General features: G+C 38.5%; 1 protein-coding gene across 2 annotated transcripts in view; it reads left to right on the top strand.

The window, feature by feature from the left end:
• GRID2 (glutamate ionotropic receptor delta type subunit 2) overlaps nucleotides 1-24,537 on the top strand; it is a 1,115,417-nt gene that overhangs the window by 685,756 nt on the left and 405,124 nt on the right. For both annotated transcript variants that reach the window (XM_081332056.1, XM_081332057.1), the window contains exons 5-6: nucleotides 12,599-12,652; nucleotides 23,164-23,337. In XM_081332056.1, the coding sequence (XP_081188182.1) occupies nucleotides 12,599-12,652; nucleotides 23,164-23,337 (228 nt within the window). The remainder of the gene's footprint in view (nucleotides 1-12,598; nucleotides 12,653-23,163; nucleotides 23,338-24,537) is intronic.

A 24,537-nucleotide genomic window follows, 5' to 3' on the forward strand; every position in this document is an offset into this window, starting at 1 on the left:
TTTTTTCTTGAGAAGCTCAAGTGCTAGAAGCAAAGACATCAGATGGGGACTTGCAGTGGATGCAGCAGGAAACTATGATACAGACAGTGAAGTTACATGACAACCGTTTAATACAACAGCAATTGTGAAAAGAAAAAGGGCAAGGCTCATTCTGAGTATCCAGGAATAAGGCCTTCAGGGGAATGAAATAATTTCTTCCAGTTCTTAACTTTGCAACAGACTATCCAATCTTCCCTCCTGTTTTTGATTCTGTTTCTTTCTTGGTATTAAATCTGTTAAACCAGCCTTTGTTGGTGTGTTGATTTGTGTATCCTCTATGATTCTTAAGCATTTTCTCCTTTACTTTGTCTTTCTGGAGGCCAAAATGTGATTCAATTTTTCCTTTGACCTCATGTTGATGGGAAAGGAAAGAAAATTGCTTGCCACTTAGATATAGTACTGCTAGACTCCTCTTGTTTTTCTTGAGCTGAATTGATCACCAAATTAGTGTGTAAATCTCAGTTCTGGCAACTTATTTTTATTTAGGGAGAAAGTAGAAGAATATAATAGGAGCACAGAATGGTGACAACAACTAGCCCACTGAGCTTCTGACAATACCAGCATAAGTAACATTTCCTAGCAGTTGGTATCAAAATTTTCAGTGTTATTTCTGTTGCAAGATTGTGTTTGTGAACAAGCAGGCATTAGTCATGGAGAATGGATGTTTATGTAGAACTTTCCCATCCTGGGAAATACAAAAGGAAGATACTGTCTTCATAGTTTTGTTTCTGCCCAGCATATTTTTAAAACTGGGAATTATGTGAAGCCATCTTATGTTGCAAAACAAGTTGTGTTGGATTCCACAATGGTAATAATTGTATTTTTGCTGCAGAAGTACAGGCTCATTTGATTGTGAAAAACAAAACAAAACATTAAAGCCAAATTCAAGTGCAGTGATTTCTAATCAGTGGAACAACTTCACTCCAGAAGTTGTGGATGCTCCAACACTGGAACTTTTTAAGAAGAGATTGGACAACCATTTGTCTAAAAACCCCTGCCTGAGTAGGGGGTTGGACTAGAATAACTCTGTTCTGTTATGGTAATGGGAATAGAACAGAATTTAGGAGTAAAGAAAGGACGTATCAGTGCCAACTATCACTTCAATAGGAACTATTTCAGAGGCTTCATCTGAGCATGGAACAACTGTTGAGAGAATGGGACTCAAAACTTAGAACTATAGTTCCTTTCTAGCATTTGGACCAGTCAGTGCTTCATAAACCTGGGTAAATCACCCCAATTGGATAAAAGTAATTTTTCTTTGGGTAACAACACAGGAACCCAATCACCACAGGGACATTGAAATGGACTTTAAGTGTTTTGCTTACATTGGATAAAAAGGACTTCCTGATAAGCAGTTTGGGGTAAGGAAGGAAAAGGCTTGGAAACCACTGATCTAGAAGGAAAGACATTTAGCATTGAAAGAGAAAAAACTCTTCTGTGAGGAAAAGGCAGGAAGGAAGGGAGATGTAATAAAGGTGTAAAAGACAACTTGGAAAAAAGTTTACATTGCAATAGTCTAAGACTTTAAATCTGTTTCTCTGCACAACCAAATCAAGGACTTTTTTTTAAAAGGCCTCTATTAAGACTTTTTTCTGGGCCAAGCCAACTGAAAGTCCACAGTGGGATATACCTGGTACCATTTTTGCATGATGAGCAAGTCTAGATTGATTACTACATTATAAGATCACTTGTACAAGATTACTGGTACAAGATTACTAGAACCAGTGGCCCACTTCAAAATACAGTACTACCTTTTCCCAATATTTTAGATGGCAGAATGAGAAACCATGAGATTGATACCTTGTAGATCAGGCGTCTTCAAACTTGGCCCTTTTATGACTGCTGTGGAGTTTTGAAAAACTGCCAGGGCTGCTTCGCCCCTTCCCAAAACAAAGCGCCCCTTACAGCCCAGCCTCATCCCACACAGCCACTACGACGCCCTGCCACTTACTTGTCCAAAATGAAATACAGGTCGAAGCCCCATAGCAGGTGGCGCCCCCCCGCCTCTCTCTGCCCCCCCTGACCCATCACAGGGGACCATCAGAGCATTCAGAAATGAGGGGAAAAGGTGTCCAGAGGTGGGGGCTTTTGGGGGGGTGGTTTCAGATTTCCCTTTCACTCTGCTTTCCCTCCGGTTCATTTTCAGGGCGCCTCTGCCTTGCGCTTCCAGTGCAGCCGAGCCCGCCACTGTCGGCCAGGTGATTGGCAACTTCCCGTTCCCATTGCTTTGCTTTGCCCCAGATTTGAGGAAGGTGGAAGCCTCCTACCCCCTCCCGCCCCCTTGCCTGCGAAGGAAAGAGTTGGAGCGAGCCCAGCACTGATCCTGGCGCTTCTGCTGAGCCCTGACAGCCCTGCAGCTCCAGCCGTCTCTCGCTCAGGCTTGTGCGGTGCTGCCGCTGGTTCAGCTCATTTCCCTCCCCCGCTAGGATGGTCGCGTACCACCTGCCAGGTGCCCATGTACCACAGGTGGTACACATACCACCGGTTGAAAAGCCCTGCTCTGAAAGGTCAAATCTTCTGTTTTTTAAATCTGACTCTTGCTTGCTTTCTTTGCCAAGTAGCTTTCCAATTAGATCACGCAGGAATTTTCTTTCTATTTTTGTGAAAATTGCTTGGTGTGTATATAATGCAGGATGTTTCAATGGATTCTGGATTCTGTCATTGCAGGAGATGTTCTTTTAGTCTGAGGTTAGCAATTAGTTTCCCAAGTGTAAGTTGACAAAATAATTTTACAGGTAGAAATTGCAAAAGTTCTGTTAAGTGTTGTCCAAATAGCATTGTGTTTTTTTTCATATCTACTGTAGCTATTCCATAGGTCATGATCACAAATATGACTTGGTATCCAGATGGGGCCTTTCAGCAATCCTGGTTTTTCTCTAAGGATACCCCAAAACTGAATGGAATTCAGATGTCACCTTCTTTGTTTTTTAACAACAGCAACAAGCTATTATTTGAGTTAAGGGGCAAAACAGGTGCTTTATGCCTTCTAGAATGTGAAGTGGTCCTTGGCCAACAGAAATTGTTGCCCTCAGACCAGGAACATTGTCAGAGGAAAAAAAAAACACCAAGTTGGTGGCCACGATCATGTGATCAGTGAAAGGCTTCACTCATATTGTTGAAACCACCATACAGTATTTACATTTTAACCTCCTATGCCCTTTGCTATTCCCATGGCTACTTAAGCTTCAGGCTTTGCTGTAGACTCTGTATGATAGGCACTCTTAATCTTGACACATCAGAAAGAGAGAGAAATTGAGAATGACAGCAAACTCTTCCATCATGGGGGGAAAAATTGTTTTGTTCTGCTAAACTGAGAGGTCTTCATTTCAAATAATTGGAGAGTTTTTAACTTTCTTTTGTTTACGTATTTGTTACAAAGGAGAGAATCTTGTAAAGTGGCAGCATTGCCGAACTGCTTGTGTCAAATTGTCTTCCCCTTTAGCCTGATTTAAAAAGAATGACAGAAGAAAACACTGATAAATTGTTAGACGCTTCCAAATATTCAGAAGTTCTGGAGTTTCTGCCACTGACTGATGGCTTTTCTTCTTTCATCCCTTGTCTTCTTGACAGGCTCCTCTGCACTCTGCAAAATGTCCCCAGTGAGCCTACCGTTAGAAAGATAATAATCTGATTTTTCTTTTTTTCTCCTTTTTTCTCCATCCACTTTTGTGCTCACTGGCCAAATGGCACTCATATCTTCACAATAGAACAACGCCAGTCTGAAGTATACAGTCAAAAAAATTCACTCCTTCTTCGACTGACATAGTGCTAATCCACTGCAGGATGGAAGCCTGTGGTTTATAATGCAGGTTTATTATGCTTCTCCAGCCTTCATTAAAAGAATGCAGTCTATCGTTGAGCTCCGTATTTCTTCTCTTTTTCAGCTCAGGATGTGAGTTGCATAAACATCATTGCAGGCTTTCTGTCTAATATGGAAATTTCCAATCTGTCCCTCCTTTTTTTATGAAATCAGGGCTCTACTTGCCATCCCAAAAAGAAGCAATAGAGACAGATGAATTCCAAGCATGTACAGACGTCTGAGGTGCAGGTCATAAAACTACTGGATGCCGTATATTCTTACAATGGAAAGGATTTTGTGTGTGTGTGTGTGTGTGTGCGCGCGCGCGCTATATATTTATAAATCTTGTCGTTGCTGCTCTCTTTGCCTTGCACAGCCTTATGAAAATACAGTAGGGGAGGCATTATATTAAACTTCCTTTGTTCTGCATTGCCTGCTGTTTGTCACTGGAGGAAACTGTTAACCTTCACAAAGCTAGAATTGTGAAGCAATTGGATTTGCCACATACAGTAGATCTCCATCTTCCTAACAGCACTGCCTTAAATGGTTTTGCCAGCATGTGGAACCTATTGCTTTTCCTTCTTTTCCACTAAATAGCTACTGCACCAGCAACCCTATCAATCAAGTATTGCCTGGATACATATCATATATAACTGATTTGTTATATGCCACCCTAAGTCATATATTGTAGTTAAAAAACAACAATTCTACAGTATAATATTAGATTGATATATTGCAGAATGTTGAAATCAATAACAGATCCAATTACGGATTAGTGTAATGAGTGAACCCAGCAGTTAGGTCTAGAGTAAAGTACGTGTGGCCTTGTAAATGTTGTTGAACTACAACTCTCAGCAGCTCAGCCTAATGTGATAATGAAGAATAATGCTGGAGTTACAGTTCAACAGTAGCTGGCAAGCTAAGGATTCTCCTCCATGGCCCTGTATAGATGTCATCCACAATTATTACCCAATAATCTTTTGTTCTGTAAAACCCCAAGCATCCCTCATTGCCTCATCCCTATAAAATCAGGAGTCTGGGATTAAAAAAAACACAAAAACAAATAGAAGCTTTAATTTTAGCAGCACTATGACCCTGTCAGCAGAGACACCAAACCATCACAACAGAGTCATGTTTTTCAGTGATTTTGCTAGCTTCTGAATCTGTTTCCAGTGGCGTAGCGTGGGTTGTCAGCACCCGGGGCGGGGCAAGGCAACCGGAAGCGGAAATAGAGGGGCGGGCGGGCGGTGACGTCACGGCACTGCTGAAAAGACGCGCCCCGCAGCGGCATAGACTTTCCAAGAAGAGTCGCGTGCATGCGGGATGCTTCCGGGTCCCTCTCGAGGGCGGCTGGGCGGGGCTCCGACCTGCAAGAGCCGCTGCATTCAAGCTCGCCGGCTATCACGGAGCCGAACCGGGCGACTTTTAAGGAAGGCTCTTATTCTGGAGCAGTCCGGTGCGTTGAGAAAGAAGGGACCCCAGTTTCTTCCTTCGCGGAACTGGAATCCAAAGTCACCCTGCCGCCGCCCTCCCGCACGCCCGTCCGTCCGTCCACTACCCTTTCTGGCTCGCTCTCCCGGAGCGGATGAAGGAGACACGGAAGGGGGCGGGGGCCGGGAGAGGGGGAGGGCCTCTGTAGCAGGGGGCCTCTCCTGGTTGGGCCCGCGTGCGCCGCCTGTCACTGGGCGGCGTGTATGTCGGCGGCCTGGCCCCGCCCCGCCTCTTCGCAGCCCGCGGCGCGGACAGAAATGACACAGAGCCTCGGTGGCTACCGAGCAGCTCAGTGCGAGCGCGCCCCCCCCAGATGTTGCGCCCAGTGCAGCCGGCCCCCCCTGCACCCCCCACGCTACGCCACTGTCTGTTTCCATCATAGCATTAGGTAAAGTGGGAAGTCTGGTAACAGTTCTATTCCAAAATCTTTCCCCTCTAACATAGCTGCAACGATCTCCATTATCTGCCCCGCTTATGCACCCTTTGCAGTTTCCCACCCTGACTTATTTATTGGTTTGTACAGTTTAGAGTCTTCAGGAACTCCATAAAACTTTGGAAGGCTTCCAGTATTAAAATCAGGAAAGCAATAAAAGAACTGAATATAGATAATGTACATTCAGAAGATTCCCCAGTGACCACTTTGAACGCTCCTGAGATGACACATTAGCTACCATTTCTTTGGCCTTCTCCCACCCGCTCCCACCTCCTACAAGTTCCATCTGCCTGTACCCAATTCTTCTTATACCCAGCATTAATTTTCTCATTCATTTTTTTTCCAATTTCCAGGTTGCAAAAACCCTAGAGTCACCCAATGCAAAAGTGAACCTGGTCTCTAGTTTTTTGTTTAAAACATTCAAAATGTAACGTTCCTTTCCCCTGCACCACACACACACACACTTTAAAAAAAAAAGACAGGAATGTTATCCCGAAATGTAAATGTAAAAAGAAACAGAATCCAGAGCTCTTAGTTGTGTTCATGCAGTTTAAAATTCTGTGCAACTGCAATGTCAACAATAGAGCCATTCTGAGGGTTTACAAGACTTGTGACATATGTCAAGTGAGGATTATCTTCTGCCAGTGTAGAGATGGGGCAGGAGCCAATACTATATTCAGGAGATGAAATGCGAGACTGAGTAAGCCACAAAAGGATCAACTGATGCCAGCAAAGAGATACAGTACTGCTGTTTGGTAGTCATTCAGATTTGTGTAATCCCCATGTGATAGTCCTACTTTGAGGAAGATTGCACAAGGTCCCTACTAGAACCCACTCCCACACCCATGCACTCCATAAATAACTTTCATGGTAACTTCACATGAATCAATTGACGAATCTATGGAAGGTTGTCACGCAAAAGTTTGGTTACTGTATGTACCATTGATCATGAGATAATGGATTCAGCCATGTAGCTGAACAGTTATGTGTTTGCCCCTTATTAAACAAAGTCTATCACCTTTAAAGGTATCATAGTTGTTTGAGAATAGTATGTCACTGAAAATAAATTCTGCTTGGATGATCAGAAAAGATTGAATTACAAAATGAGAAGCTCTGAATTACTTCATGTAAGGGGAAGAAGGATGGCATGAATATGACATCTGACTTTATCCATTATACTATTGTGTGGTTGTACCTAATGCACCTAAAGTTGTACTATATGAACTCAGTCATGGTTTTATGATTTAGCACAGTTTTATTAAAATTAATGTTACTAAGTATTTAAAAAACTCCATTTTTACAATCCTGTAATCTCTTTAATTCAGGGTAGAGTCAGGGCAATTGAATGGAACCGAGCATTTACTGGCCGGATGCCCTTCCTGATACCTATGCAGAGTTCGCAGCAGACATTTTTTCTTTGCGCCCTGAGAGAAAAACATCTGCTGCTACCTAGGATTGATCTCTCAACCTTCTGAGTGGGCAGCAAGCATCTGCACCACTAAGCTACCATGCTGCAATTTTACCACTATTTTTCTTTAGTACACCACAATTAAGGAAACCATGGCTTGCTAGAATAAGTGAATGAGGTAATTACTGTTTAGGAATCCTAAACACAACTGCTCAGTGGGACCTCTGTAACCACCTATGTAGGATTGCCCTATACGGGTAGTTCCATACTTATGACCTCTCATTTTATGACCTTTCAGAGTTACAATAATCTCAGAATGAGTACTTTAGGGTCTACACAGCACTTCTAGTTATCATAAAATGTTGCACCCACTCACACACACACACCCACACTCACACTCACACACAGAGAGATACACACACACTGCATTTTAGGCACTTAGCAACTAGCTTGCCTTTATGCCACATGCCTACAGTTTGTAACATTTTTGCCAGCTTCTGATGGTCTTTTTTTTGCCAGTTTTCAGCAAAAAAACACAATGGATTTGCTTTAATGACTGCAGTGATTCATTTAATGACCACCATGAAAAATATCAAAATAAAAAAGGTCTGTTCATGTGGGTGTCTCGACTTATGATTGTAATTACTTACAACTGGATTTTGAGCACAGGCTGTGGTCATAAATGTAGAACTACTTGCCCAGAATTTCTCAGTCTTGGGTCTCTACAATTGCCAAACAGAATATAATTTTATCATTTATTTAGTAGATTTACATTTAGCCTGTCCTTCAAGAACTTGAAGTAGCTTATATAGTATTCCTTCCTCCAAATCTTCCCACACCAGTTTTATGGGTAAGGTAGTTGACAGTAGGTGACTGGTCCCAAATCACTTGGTTAGGTCCCATAGCTAAAAACTGGGGGGGGCGTGTTTCAATGTCATGGCCACAATCTTAACAACAACAACATTTGTGCTAAATAATATCAACCTACCTGACAGATTGGTTGCCCAAATTACTGGAATGATTTAGATCGATCTATCTAAATGCTAAGGGACGCGGTGGCTCAGTGGGTTAGGACGCTGAGCTTGTCGATCGGAAGGTCGGCAGTTTGGCGGGTCGAATTCCGAGTGCCGCGTAACAGAGTGAGCGCCTGTTACTCGTCCCAGCTTCTGCCAACCTAGCAGTTCGAAAGCACGTCAAAATGCAAGTAGAAAAATAGGGACCACTACGGTGGGAAGGTAACAGCGTTCCATGCGCCTTTGGCGTCTAGTCATGCCGGCCACATGACCACGGAGATGTCCTCGGACAAGTGCTGGCTCTTTGGCTTTGAAACGGAGATGAGCACCGGCCCCTAGAGTCGGAAACGACTAGCACGCATGTGCGGGGGAAACTTTACCTTTTACCTATCTAAATGCTAATTCTGATATTCTGGCTGTTTATAATAGGCCATCCCTCATGTTCTGTCCGAAACAACCAATGTGTTAAAGTGACACAGGAGCATCTGTTTTATTACTCCTGAAGTTATTTCAGACTTCTTGTATACTATATAGTATAGCTGCTTTCTTCTGAGTAATTACTATTTTTGTTGTTGTTAGCTGCGAAGTCGTGTCCGATCCATCGCGACCCCATGGACAGCGTTCCTCCAGGCCTTCCTGTCCTCTACCATCTTCTGGAGTCCATTTAGGCTCACACCTACTGCTTTAGTGACTCCATCCAGCCACCTCATTCTCTGTCGTCCCATTCTTTTCTTGCCCTAATTACTATTTTTACCTCTTAATAATTAGGTTTTTTAAAATATATATATACAGGTAGTCTTTGACTAACAACAGTTCATTTAGTGACCATTTGAAGTTACAAAGGCACTGGAAAAAAGTGACTTATGAAGGTTTTTCACACTTACGACCATTGCAGCATCCCCATCATTACGTGATCAAAATTCAGATGCTTGGCTCCTGGCATGTATTTATGATGGTCGCAGTGAACCGGGTTCATGTGATCACCTTTTGCAATCTTCTCACAAGCAAAGTCAATGGGCAAGCCAGATTCACTTAACAACTGCAGTGGTTCATTTAACAACTGTGGCAAGAAAACTTGTAAAATGGGACGAAGCTCATTTAGCAATGTGTCACTTAACAACAGAAATTTTGGGTTCAATTGTGGTCGTACATACATTCACTTTCCAATCTTTATATACCCAAGCAAATTTAGCAATGAAAAATATTCTCAGATTCTCTTATTATCTCATGATCATTATCCTATTTAGTCTCTTCCCTCTCAGGGGAGGGTATAGTGATACACCTGAGTCAGGTAAACTGGAAGATTGGGGAGGGACTATTCTTCACAACTAATTGGATCTGGTTAGACTAAAAAAACCAGAATGAATTACAATCTATTGTACAAAACAAATTACATTCCTTTTGATATAATAATAAATATGCAAACTGGGTTTTCACAACAGCTGAAGAATGAAAGCCCTTGCTTTTATCAAATTGTCATCATGAAGAGAAGGAAGGAAACAAGAGTGGAAGTTTTGTTCAAATACTTTTTAATTGGATGGACGTGCAAATCATTTAATTGATTGAATTAGACTTCCAATTTCTTTTTGTCAAAGCAGTTGTTTTTTCTGACTTAGTTGCTTGATATTTGTGACTCTGTGCTGGTCATGGTTTTGGGTTTTTTACTACTAAAAAGTCTAAGTATTTAAGAAACAGTGGATTCAGGTGCTAGCGGTGCTTGGTTAAGTTATTTCTGTTTTACATCATTCCACCATTCTCTAGTTTCCCCATCTACGTATTTTGTTTAGTTTGAACAGCCCTTTATATTTCATTATATTAGGATAGCCAGAAATACCTGAACTCAGGAACGCCACGTTTCATCTATTTCCTATTGCTCCTTCATGAGAAAATTAAAGTAGGATGTGGGGGCAATTCACACAGCTTAAATGTAGCATACAAAATTTAATCTCCCTCTTGTTGCTCCAGATTCCTAATTTTTTTTCCAGTGAGGGGATTTAAAAGTGCAAAATGGGAATCTTGAAGGAAGGTTCAGGAATACACCGAGCTAGTAAACCCATGTTGATTCCAGCAACGATGCATTTAAAATAAAAAATATCCAAAATTTTGATGGTGTACTTCATTTATGTATTGTGGTTATTTGCTCTTTATGGAAAATATTAGAGTTCAGAATAAAAGTGAGAATCTGGGTGGAAAATGATTATTTTCTTTTTGGAAAGGATTTTTATGGTAGAGCAGAAGCAAAGCTGGCATGCTGGCTGAGGAATTTTGGGACTCCACAAGTTTTAAAGTTGCAAAGTTTGGGACCTCTGACCTAAACAAAGACAGTTTCAGGATTATTATTTTTTCAAAAACCAGCTAAGAATGGAGTGTTTTTCTTCACAGCCCTCATACTCCCATCTTAACCTAACATATTTGCTTGTTCGCCTTTCATTACCAAATCACTGGATGTTACTGGATAGCCTTAAATGACCAGTGTCAAAGCAAAAAGTGATAGTTCCTGATCATTCAGACATTAGCCAGTCTAGGCTTAAACCATCCTTTTCTCCAACCAAATTTGTCCAAAACATTTTCACCATCTATTCAGCTCACAATATGTCCCTGGCATGTAAAGGTATATTGACTGCTAGGAGGCACCATGGGAATAATTTTATCATGCAGAGTATGCTTTGTGTAAAAATAGACACATACCTCCTTACCAGGGTGTTTATGGAAATCATGAGCAACTCTGCATATGGGATATGACATAATTTAACATCTATATATCTCACTGCTCTTAATGCTTAAGAGAGGGTATATAAGCCATTGAGGTTACCAATTTGGGCATACACTTTATTGGACTGAATGTTGCTAAAAGATATCCTTTGGAGAATTTATGGATAAACTTTAACTAATGTTCATACTGGCATTAAATTCGTGGAATATGATTCCTATTTAAAGGTGTTTAGATAATGCAAACTATTTTATACAAAACATTTGTTATTGTCTATTCAATGCCAATGACATGTTCTTCAAGAGTTTTGGTAGATAGGTGGATGACGCTTTAAGTAGAACTAAACTTAAATTTCTCAAAATTGCTTAAGCATTTTTTTAAACTATTACCACCACCACCACCTATTTCCATTTTGTGACCTAGGGGGGAAAAAACCCTGCTTAGCCTCAATCTTCATTGGTTTGCTTAGGTAACGACAGCTTCTCTTTTCCTTGTTTTTTAGTGTTCTGAAATGAATTCCTCTGAGTTTAGGAAAAACTAATATATATCTGCCAGATGGATTCACAATGCCAGTTCAATTGTTGCTACTGCTGAAATTACAGGAGCAGTGTTAGGCTTTCCTCACAAAAATGGGGTGTTCCCTATTGCTAAGTCACTCTTAAGAATCTGATGTTATTTAAAGAATGGTCTCTTCCCTTGGTGCCTTATATTGCTCCAATGCAGAGGATAGGTTTTTCCCTAAGCTCAATTCAAGGAAGGGCATTTATTAACCAAACATGCTTCTACTGGAGCTACAGTGGAAAATCAATTTTTTTAAAAATTGTGCTGCTTGACCCAAAGTTGGTCATTTGCATTCTTTTATGCCTTCCCCTCTGTTGAGAGAAGGCTGTTCAATTTTGACATAGATGGCCTCTTTGACCATCTATGGTTTGAAAGAGAGGTCAAAGAGGCCATCTATGTCAAAACTGAACAGCCCTCTCTCAACAGAGGGGGAGGAATCTGACATCATCTATCTTCAGTCTACAACACAGTCCTTTCAACAGTTCCAAGAAGGCTCCACAACCATTTGCACCACTCAGGTGACCCTGAGGACACAGATAAGCCTCCAGGGGCTTCAACGACTGTCTAAAAGAATGCAAATGTCCAGCTGTGTACAAGGAATATAAATCCTGCAGTTCCCCACCATCCAGTCAGAGCTGAAGAAGCTTCTTGGATGAGAAGCAAAACATCTACAAAGAAAAAAACAAAAAAAGTCCAGTTGCCTCATGAAAAAAGCACCCTGGGATAACCATGACTTGGATGACTGAGAATCTCCGTAGACATTGTGCATCTTGAATATTTTAGTGTGTTTTAAATTTATCATCAAACATTAAGACTTAAATCATATGGATGGATGGATGGATGGATGGATGGATGGATGGATGGGAATTACTTTGCTCATTCTCTAATCCCACAGTTTAATTAACAAACCAAACATCAATCCAAATGTTTTGGGACTGTTCATGCAAAAAAAAGCCATTCTATTTCCACAGAATGGGCAAAGTGAGTCTTTTCATAATTATTTTGTTTTAACGCCTCTGCTATGTTTCCTGTCTCCATCCCCACACCTGAGCCCCTGTTGTCCTTTGTGGGAAGCAGCTATTTAACAGTCATTGGCTTTGGGTATAAATAAGATGACTGATGGCTGTTTTCTTTTCTATTTCAGGTTGTGGAAGCCAATTTGGTTGCTTTTGACTGTCACTGGATCATTATAAATGAGGTAACTGTCAACCACACATGAATTCTGTTTTTAATCTAAGGGCAAGAATATTCCTAGTGGTCTTGTCTTTGCAGTAGCAGAAGTAAAAGATCAGCTGAGCTAGTGGACAGAAATGCTGTTTTAATAAATTGGGGAAACAGAACTGAAAGGTTGTGCAGCCTGAATCAAAATTCCACTGAAGAATTTATTTGGTTTTGTTGTGGTATTTCTTCCATTTGTTTGTCATCTCCTTCTTTGCCTGGAGCTGATATTTCCAAATCTGAACTGGCAATCAATCACCAAGGATCCCAAGGCCAACCACCTTGGTAAATTTAGTGAATCTTTTCCAATATTTGGAAAATATTGGCTTTATTTGGCTTTATTTCATTTCATAAACACAGGGTTGAAAAAAGGTTTACCTTAAAACAAAAAGTCTTCAAAATTTTGAATAGAATACCCAGAGCAGCTTGCATCACCATTTGTAAACCATTACTAGGTAGTCCTTGACTTACAACAGTTCACTTTGTGACCATTTAAAGTTATAAAGGCACTGAAAAAGTGACTTATGACCATTTTCCCCACTTATGAGCACTGCAACATCCTTATGGTCACATGATTAATATTCAGATGCTTGACAAATGACTTATATTTATGATGGTCACAGTGTCCCGGGGTCATGTGACCACCTTTTGCGATCTTCTGACAAGCAAAGTCAATGGGGAAACCAGATTCACTTAACAACCATGTTACTAATTTAACAACTGCAGTGATTCACTTAACAAATGTGACAAGAAAAGTTGTAAAATGGGGCAAGTTGAGGACTACCTGTATATCTTCATCATTTTAATTTTCCAGGTTATTCTTTTGAAAACAAGAAAACAAATAAATTAATAATAAACAATAAACATGTGGTGCCTCAGACACTAACCAATTTTCCTTGAGTAAATCTTCCTTCATCTATAAAGTTGATTCGGTTACTTTGCAATCACCAGTTCTCAGCCTAGGTTAATTTAAGTTTATGGCAAGGATTATATAGGATATAAGGATGAATGCTTTTTTAAGGATGAATGCTGGAGTAAAATAGAATAGATTGGGCCAGATTTAGACATACTTAAAAATAGATCTACTTTGTTTACAGTCTCAACTAACATTTTTAGCTAGCTTTACAAATCCAATGTGTTTACCTAAGTAAATCCAATAAATATTTAATACATAAAGGTAAAGGTGCATGCATGCATGCTAGTTGTTTCCGACTCTAGGGGCCGGTGCTCATCTCCGTTTCAAAGCCGAAGAGCCAGCACTTGTCTGAGGACGTCTTCGTGGTCATGTGGCCGGCATGACTAGACACCAAAGGCGCACGGAACGCTGTTACATTCCCACCGTAGTGGTCCCTATTTTTCTACTTGCATTTTTACATGCTTTCGAACTGCTAGGTTGGCAGAAGCTGGGACGAGTAACAGGCACTCACTCTGTTATGCAGCACTCGGGATTTGACCTGCCAAACTGCCGACCTTCTGATCGACAAGCTCAGCGTCCTAACCCACTGAGCCACCGCGTCCCTATTTAATACATAGTCCTGTTGAAATAATTAATCTCTAAGTGTTTATTAACTCAAGCTCCCCATTATTTCTGATGGATTGTGATATATTCTGCTTATAGCTAAATGTACAAGTGATAAGTGGCTAAAGCTATCATTTTTACTGGCATTACATTATATAAGGACTATATATTAATTTAAATAAATGCCTTTTTTCATTTTAAACAATAATAATTGAAGGGAACAGATGGTTTGGGGAAGGATTCTCAATTCTTTTTGCACCTGAGTTTCATTTAAACTATGGGACCTCTCTAATTTCTCTGCCTTTGTATTGAAAATGTGAAAATGTAAAGATAGTGATAAGGAACTGAGGTTTAGTTTTACAGCATATATCTATAGTTTATTTATAATCATGAAAAATAATGCAATCACAGCAAATCCTCTTAAAATGCACTGTTATAGCAAAACTTTACATTTGATTTGTTTTCACTGAGATGCTTCCCAGAGTTCTATTATTTTTGGATTGTACTTCTCCCATCTTCTTATCTGTCACAGACTTCTCTGTGTTCAGATGTATTGCTATTCCTTTTTTTGCACACTCTTGTGTGGTTTCAGCAGTACCCCACCATTTGAATTACAGGTATCTCCTTTGCAAGTGCCATTTTTTAAAAAATAGAGCTCAGCTATTGATGGGATATGAATTGCTCTTTTTTTGGGGGGTTGCTCTAAGAAAAATGCTGGGATGAAAAAAATATTTATATTTATAAAAAAATATAAAGGGCATGTTTGTATAGAAATCGCCTAAAGAAAAAACAAAGGTCATGTCTTAGAAATTTAGAATATTTTTTAAATATTTAATTAAGCATTTGAAACATTTAAGGTAATGCTATGATCTCATTTGGGTCTTGAGTCTTGTATCCAGCTTGGAATTAATCTTTTTTTTAACAAAACATCTGTGTTTCTTAAATTGTATCTCATGTTATGGGGAATAATATTAATATCTGGAATCTAGACTGTCTGCACTAGAATATGATGATACACATTATAAATGAAATTATGTTTTCTATTTGATAGTCAAATGAAAAACCAGTCACGTTATCTTTAATATTTACATTGTACTTATTTATCCACCCAGCTTTTAAATATCCATTTAAAAATCATTAAAAAAACACCTAATGGTGTTTTAAAAACATATTGGTCCTTGCTTAGATATATATTTCCTAAAGAAATATTATCCAAATAGGTTTTATTTTAATGATTAGGCATACATGTTTTATAAATTAACATATTACACCCACCATGCCACTAAAACATGCACCTCCTATTTGTTCCATTCTTTGTCAGCAAGCTGAATTTAAATGTCCTTCTCCTTTAATTGTAATCTTTAACTCCTTCACATTTCTTCTAGTGTCCAATATTCAAAGTCTCATCCTATAATGTATTTTTCCAGAGTTCAAAACAACAGTTGCTTCTCATGGGAAGATTTCTTATAATTAATTTCAAAATCTTATTTCATATCTATCTGGGCCATTTATTCTCACCACCCAAATTCATTTCTTCCTAAGTCTTTCTTTCCTAAGGACTGAAAGAAGGTATGCAGCGAATGCCCTAAACTTGCTATTCCAAATGTTCTTAATACAGTTAAAACTTAATTCCAAACATTATTAAGAAATGAGGCTGTGCTGAGCTTTATATCCATATAGGCTACATTATGACTGTGAGATTAGAAGGAATCTACAATTTATCATAGGCATTAATGCCGCACCCACTCGTAAGGCTAAACCACAGTAGTTTTGTCATAATGATAAAATGAGTTTTGTGGCACAAGTTCCATTCCTTCCATATAGGCTTGTGATGTTGCAATGCACATACAAAAGGGATGGAGCTTGTGTGGCAACACTACAATGATTATTTTTAAATTCTTCTGGCACCTTTAATGGATTAGCATTGGGATTTTATGGATTACAGAATAACAGTTCCATACAATTCACCCTTCAAATATCATTTGGAAGAAGAGTTTGGATCTTTCATGAGGTCAGGCACATCATCTCTCTACAGTTCATTGATGAAATTTGCATATGAGGCTGAAACGGGTGTCTCTGGCTTAAGGAAACTTCTCACTGGAGATAAGATCATTCTTAAAGCAATAATCTCTTTTTCTTATCCTTCATTTATGTCTCCAAGGGGAAATATAGAACTCAAGGGACTCTTTATTTTAATGAGATTTTTGTTTATTCCTTACATTAAAACCATATGCAGGTTTCTTTAAGAAAATACTTTTGTACATAACAATTCTACATTTGTCTTCAGCAATTAAGCAGTTTCTGAAAACAAAAATACTGAATTCAAGAGAAAGACCCTTGATTTTATTTCTCTAAAATTTCTGAAACAACCACAACCCTTTAAGGCTTTCTAGTATCATTTGGCCAATAGTTTTGCATCGTGATTGGCCACTGGAACACTCTTCCCTGATAACTCAATCCAGAATATGGCAGCAGAATTTCTTGTTGCATTGGGGCTGTGATGAAAGGGCTTGCAATGGCATGCAGAATATATTCCTCGGATCATCATAATTCCAGATCATAATTCAATATTGTCTGTGCTAGTGTAAGAGGAATTATTGTTGTCTGCAGTTCTTGTTCAACCTGGAAGAAAATTCCAAGAAGGAAGATGATAATGACTCAGGAGGCATGCCCACTTTTGTCCTCATTCACAAGGGGAAAAAAGGATTTTCCCAGGGAGAGTTTTGAGATAGGGTGACCAAAATCACAGCTGTCTGGGCAACCTGGGTCAGTTGACAGCTAAATTAAGCATTTAATAGTCGTCTTCTTTTATTCTTTTAACAGCTTAGCTAAATAAAACTCAGCACCATTTCACTGTTATAACTAGAGTTATAAATATATAAATACTGTACATAATTATGCATTAATTTATTGTCATTCTTATATCCTGCTTTTCTTCTAAAAAGGGAAGTTTTACACTTCTCCTCTGCTCACAATTCAGAAACAATTTACTGTGTATTCAGAGCTAGAATAACCATGACATTTCATAGCTGGGGGGAAATAAAGGAATGTTAGAAAGTGATTTTTACCGATCCTAACCCTAAACAGTTCTCTTCAGCTAAAGAGAAGGAAAATGAACCTCAAAATTTTGAGTTTTGCTTCCAGATGTTTTTGGTTTTTGATGTTCTTAAGAAATATTTGAGAGCACTTTGGTTTTCTGAATTCAACTCTATATTACCTAAATCATTTGATCTACAGCATCAAAGGCTGCCAGAAAGACAAATATTCATTCATAGTAATCTCACCTTTCCATTAAAAGCAGCTTCTAACCATAGGAACAGATGGTAAGAACAACATTAACATTGCTATAAAATACAAACTGATAAATCAGTGAAGAAAATTGCTATTAAAAATCCACTTTATTTACCATATTCTCAGAAAAGATGGATAATGTTGACATGCTACCTAAAATTAAACAGATTAGGTGCCAAGATGAACATATTTAGGAAGGTGTGCCATAACTGAAAAGGCTTTCTCTCAGTTTCCAAGTGCCTAGCATATGGAGGAAAATCCAATTATAGAAATTCAAAGCTGATCATGCTATAATTATTGTGAGTTCATATGGGAATCTTTCCTTAATGTGGGAGGTAATCGGAAATAGTGATGAGAAGGAGACCAGGAATGGTGGTGGAAAGAAAACAAATCTTAATGGATGGGTAGACATCAGCTTTCAAAGGTTATCACTGTAGACCAGTGTTTCTCAATCTTATTACTTTCAGATATGTGGACATCAACTCCCAGAATTCCCCAGCCAGCATGCTTCAATGGAGGTTGAGGTCCACGTAAATTTGTCAAAGTTGAGAAACACTGCCCTAGACTTTGTAAAATCCAGATATTTGTGGGATCAACCTTTTTGCAAGTAAAAAGCACACTGTATTTATTTTCCCTGCTTCTTGTCCAACATGGGACCTCACAATGTCTCTCCTCATGCTTACCCATTCCAAAATGATTGGAACATATGACAAATAATTAAAAAAAATAAAAAATGTATATTTTTCAAATAATTTTAACTAGATCAGTGGAAAGCAACATTGATGTTAGTTTACTGTTTACTGTTTTCTTTTTTGCTAACTCCAATTTATCCACAGCTACAGAAAATAAGAAATTAGAAGAGTTTACCGCTTTAAAAGTTTTGAAAGTATAAACAAAAGAAAACTGTATAATCTATATTCTAAAATGCTGGCTGAGAACATGTTCTCTGCAGTACTTATAATACCTCATTACAGTGACAAAACATATATTGTTTATACTTTCCTAAGCCTACTTTTCAGGATATTTTTATTCTATTTAGTATGTGTCTTTGGGGAAGCAACTGCAAAATGATAAACAAACAAAACAAAAGCTGTGATTTCTAATTAAAATGGTGGGAAGATTTGAATATTAAGGAAACAGTGCCTTGTGCTTCTTGAGAAATAAAGCATTTGTGTTTGCAGAGATTTTAAGAGCCCAAGCATTTTAGAAAAGATGTGCCAGCTATTTTGTGGGTCCTGTGACCATGACGTTTTACATGAAAATTTGCTCATTTCTTATTAACATAAAGATACATAATTCATTTATCTTATCATGTGTACAGTGATGCTATTTTACATGTAGGAAATCCTAGGTGCGTGGGATCTGCCTATGACTGACTAAAGAGAACAATGATGTGTAATGTAAGGAAATCACAATCCAGAACACTTTGCTTAAATGGCAGAACTGCTTATAAGATAATGTCAAAGTATAACTTCCTTAGCCTAAGGAAGTTCATATCTGACTTTTTAATGCTGTGAAGATACAGTAGCTGTATTTGAATGGGTTGAGTGAAGCAAGAACAATGAAAGGGACAAAATTATGACAGGTATCAATTTTTTAAATTGAAATTAATTCAAATAAACACTTTTGATTTTTGCCCCCCTGTTAATTTAGCAACTTTTCTTGAAAAAGGAAAAATCAGAGATAACACTTGGGATCATACTATAAAACAGCAGTAGCAATAACACTTAGACTTATATACTGCCCCACAGTGTTTTACAGCACTGTCTGTATGTCAACATATTGCTCCCAACAATCTGGGTCCTCATTTTACTAACCTCAGAGGATAGAAGGCTGAGTCAACCTCAAACCCAATCAAGGTCAAACTCCATGTTGTGGGCAAAGTTAGTCTGCAATAGTGCTTTCTAACCACTGCAGCATGAGGGCTCTTGTTAAGGGAAGAAGAAATGTGTGGCTTCCAAGCCTCAAAGACAGCTTGTCCAGTACAGGGACTTGGGAAAGCATACTGAAGTACAAGTAGAAGAGACTATGACTCTCTCTAGATCCTGGTGGATATATCTGAGGTGCAAAGTAAGAAGAATCATCCTGAAATAAACTGCTATGTGTGTTACAGTTGTCCCATGGAGACCTGAGGTTGATTGTATTCCTTCTCATCTGTATGCCTCAATCTTGGGTTCTCTACCAGAGGCCTGAGAGATTGAGGGTGCAGGATCTTTGCTGTTCCTAACACTGCACTACTCTGAACAGAGACCCCTGAAGTTTTTTCTAGAATCTGTTGGAGCTCTTCTCCCAGCTTAGGAGTCTCAGGCCTAATGTATTATTTAAATGATTCATTAATAAATATATATTCATCTGTCCATCCACAAAGTTTTACAACAGGAATGTTCAAACTTGGCCCTTTTATGACTTGTGGACTTCAACTCCCAGAATTCCTCAGCCAGTGTCCCTGGCTGAGGAATTCTGGGAGTTGAAGTCCACAAGTCATAAAAGGGCCAAGTTTGAAGACCCCTGTTTTACATCAATGGGAACTGCTAGATTTAGGATTAGTCTGAAAGCTTGGAATACAAAACTTCTGGTCCTGGTAACTGACCCAGATTGGATCTTGCAACATTATCCTAGGACACCTATATTCGCCTTCATTTATCCGATTATCTTACAAATTTACTTTTCCATTCATAGCCAAATTCATATCTGCTTATTAATATTATATATACCATTTAATCATTTTCTTTTCAGTTGCATTGGTTTGTAAAATGGCTAATAAATTCTCTGAAAATTTAATCTCTAACTATATTGCTGTTACATGAAAATGGTTTATATTTTGTAAAAACTGGTAACTTTGTTCTCCATCTTGTGGCTATTTGAAATGATACAGACTAAATGATAAGACGGCTTTGTAAGCTGAGAGAAACCATTATCTATGGTACATTAAGGATTAATCGACCAGAAATTCAGGATATTACACTGGACACAGCTGATGCCAGGTGTTATTTTGTTTCCCAAAAAATCTATATTTCATAAAGAACAAAAATAACAGATGGCTTCAGAAATCTATGACAGCCTATGAAGAAGAATAAAATAGGCTTGGTTTAGTCAAGATGATTGATGTTTAAAATTCATAGCTCTTCACATTTGCCATTAAAGAAACAAAACAATAGTATTACATCTGATCTAGGTGTGGGAAATTTAAATATAGGCATGTTTAAGTGGCAACATTGATCATGATTTATACTTTAATCTGTATCCATTTTTATAGATTATATTTATCTAATCAGCTAGGAAAATGGTAAAAATAAACTTTGAATTACAGCCACTCTTTTGGTTGTTTCCTTACATATGATTTTTGAAATATAAAAGATGGACCTTCAGATTCATAAATGTGGACAAAGTTTGCTGTGAATTAATATGGGACTTAATCATGTTCTTCCTTGCCAAAATAAAACATCTGAATAATTTGAATAAGTTTTCTGACTAACCCCCTGACCTCTTCAGAATCAAAATTAAAGCTATTGGTAGGGCGGGGAATGGAGTGGGGTTTAAAACATTTTCTATTTATTTTAAAATATCAAGAAGCAAATAAAAGACTACAGTAAAGGAACAGGTCTGATTGGTAATGTTCTGTAAAAAGCAGACCATTACTCACTAGCTTTAGAGATGTGATTTAGCAGCTTAATGATGCTGGAGATGGTCTCTGCTCTAGTGGTTCGAGTCTTAGCAGTGCGTGGCAGGATGAGTTCCTGTCACTCGCCTCAGCTTCTGTCCATCTAACAGTTCGATACCATGTTCTATGAAAGTAGATAGATAGGTACCACTTAGTGGGGAGACAAGTTGGTGCTCTGTACAGGCATTCAGATTCCTGATAGCTCTGAACCTTCCCGCTTGCAATGCCCATTTGCGATGCAGCTCCAGGAAGTGGTATGGCTTTGGGTGACCCTGCAGGAAGATCCACTCGTCTTTCTCTCTGGTGTGAAGGCAGCTTGCCCTCCTGTGGTGCACCTTCGGAAATAAGCAAGCAAGTTTTACAACAGGGCTGTTAACTTGGCAAGCCAAACTGTATTCTGCGTTTGCATGGTCGTCTCCTGACTATTGTAACAATGCTATGCAATAATAATAATAATAATAATAATAATAATAATAATAATAATAATAACAACAACAACAACAACAACAACAACAACCTTAGTGGGTAACTAGTTCCATGATTAAACCACTGTAACTGGTAGGAAGAGTTTCTTTTTTCCCTAACATTTAATTAGAATCTGCTTTTCTGCAGCTTAAATCTATTATATATGTCCTAGTCATGAAAAGACCTCATATTTTTTTCATGATGTCCTTTCAGGTATTTGAAAGACAATAGCACCTCTCCCTTCAGTCTTTGCTTTTCAAGGCTAAGCGTGCCCAATTACTTCAATTTCTCTTTATAAATCTTAATTTGTCCCCAATCGTCTTCACTGCCTTTCTGAACATGCTGATGCTTCTCTGAGTCCTTCTTGAAAGTCCTTCTTAAAACCCAGAACTAAACAAAATACCTGAGACTTCATCTGATCAACGCAGAGTAGTAGGAAACTATACTTTCCATGGTTTAGAAACAAAACGTTTCTTAATAGTACCTTGAAGATAGCATTTTCTTATTTCTTATCAATAATTTATTTATTTATATCCCACCCGTATCTTTTTTTGTTATAACTCAAGGCTGTGAGCACATATAAACTTCTTCCTCAAATCAGGGCTTGTCCCTACTGCCCAACTGTCCTGCCAACCATCTTTGGAGGACAAAAAGTGACAACACCATCCTGTTTTAATCCCATGCACACCATCAAAGTGACCTCAAGAAAGAGTTTGTTCTATTTCCTAGCCACACTCATCCATGTTAGATCACCTCAAGCATTTTTGTCTATTTCGGTAAATGCATTTCAGTTCTTACAGGATAACTCCAAGAATTTTTCCCCCAAAACTTTCTCCTTTTTCCTCTGTTTTTTCCTTGTTTCTTTTTAAAAATGTGGTAAACCAAAGTACCTTTTTGCCAATAATCTGAGGTAGAAGGGCTTATCACCACCTGGACTGATGCAGGATTCAAATTGGGTTGAGGTGAAAAGGGAAAGGAAGATATGTTGCTTATAGAAAGGCAGATGAGACAGATTACAAGTCTCTTATCAACTAATAATTGTAATGTATTAACATTTTTTATGATTGTTGAAACCTTTTAAGATTGCCTGAAACCTTTTTGCTGTTCAATGATTTCTTTTTCAATGCTGCCTTTAAAGTCCTTTTTCCCCCTAAACAGTCACTTTGAGATCTGCCATACATTGTCCTGGGAGATGGAAATGCTCTGACATTACTTTGTCCTGTATGCTCTATCACAGAGCAGACTTGTCTTGTTCATCATCTTATCCTTTGTGTCTGTCTGTCTGATTTCAGTGTGCACAATATCTCTCCTGCTTATTTTGCTTCTTCATGCCTGCATATGAAAAAAGCATTAAATAATCTATAAAGTGAATTTCCTTGAGTTGTTCTTGGCTATAGTTTCCGTTAAGCTTTAAGTTTTAAAGTTGTAAAGCACAAAGCTTTTGGATATTGATAGTTATTTCAGCTTATTGTATGGTGTCCTACATGTATCCCACACCTTGCAACTTACAGCAGGTATTTATTGTTTTCCAAATATTCTGTGGTTTATCTTACAGGAAATCAATGATGGAGATGTACAGGATCTGGTGAGAAAGTCAATTGGAAGATTAACAATTATTCGGCAGAGCTTTCCTGTACCCCAGAACAACAGTCAGCGCTGTTTCCGTGGGAACCACCGAATATCTTCATCACTTTGTGACCCGAAAGACCCCTTTTCTCAAAATATGGAGGTATCCTCTGATCCTCTTATATAATCATTACTTAGGTGGATGAGGAAGTGGAAAGCTTTTTATATAATGAAACTTTCATCCATCTTATGCAGTTAAATATAGGTTCATAAATCCAAACATACAAAAGCACGCATAAACACACACATACGCTCCCTTACACAGTCCATAACGAAATCACATACTGTATATTCATGGCTTTCTGGAGATCACTATATGGGTTCCTTTGCTTTGCAAATATCCTTTCCCAGAAAATCTGCTCAAAAGGGCCAGACTTTTCAATTAAAATGTGATTTTTTTTTCCATTCTGAGTGGCATTCAGCTGAAATCTTGCACTGTCTCTACCCTTATAATATTACATGAATGGTGTCAGACTACAAAGGGAATTAATGAATACAGATTGGTTCAAAACCGTAGGTCTTCTTGAGGTAAAAATTCCAAAATAAAACAAAACAAACTCTGAACTCATGTATTTTTAAAAATGGCTTTTTTTTACCCACCTCAAAAGGTTTTGCACACCATGTCCACTTATTTCAGCTGTCTCAAGCTTTTTTTCTGCAAAACAGGTTAACACTTGGTGGAGCAGTGGGCTAATGCCTTCTTAAGTAACACCAGCTGCCTGCAATTAGTGCAGGTTCGAGTCCCACCAGGCTCAAGGTTGACTCAGCCTTCCATCCTTCCGAGGTAGGTAAAATGAGGACCCAGATTGTTGGAGGCAATAAGCTGACTTTGTAATAAAGCCGCTTGGGGGGGGCTGAAAGCCCTAATAAGCAGGCATATTCATAGAATGAAGGCTATTGCTAAGCACATTGATTTGTGCTTCTTAGATTGTAAGCCACCCTGAGTCTTCGGAGAAGGGCGGGATATAAATGGGATTAAAATAAAAATAAATGGGATTAAACACTTAGGTTAAGAATATCAATCAATGATTGACTGTGAATTTATAGATTTTAGTACTTATAACAAGCATTTTTAAGGTGTTAGATATGTGTTTAACTACACTATTTAAAATATTTTAATTTTTACTCATTATTTCATAAGCCTTAAGTCAGTAGATCTATGAAATGCAACAATCATCATTGTTATATAACTTTTGTCTAATTGTATGAATTATAGTACATGATAGTCTTGTATGCTAGATACTTTGCTTTATATAGTAATCAAGAAGAAATATTATCTGCTCATTATAGATGGACAATCCTG

The sequence above is a fragment of the Vipera berus genome, assembly GCF_964194415.1.
Source record: "Vipera berus genome assembly, chromosome: 7".
NCBI lineage: Eukaryota > Metazoa > Chordata > Lepidosauria > Squamata > Viperidae > Vipera > Vipera berus.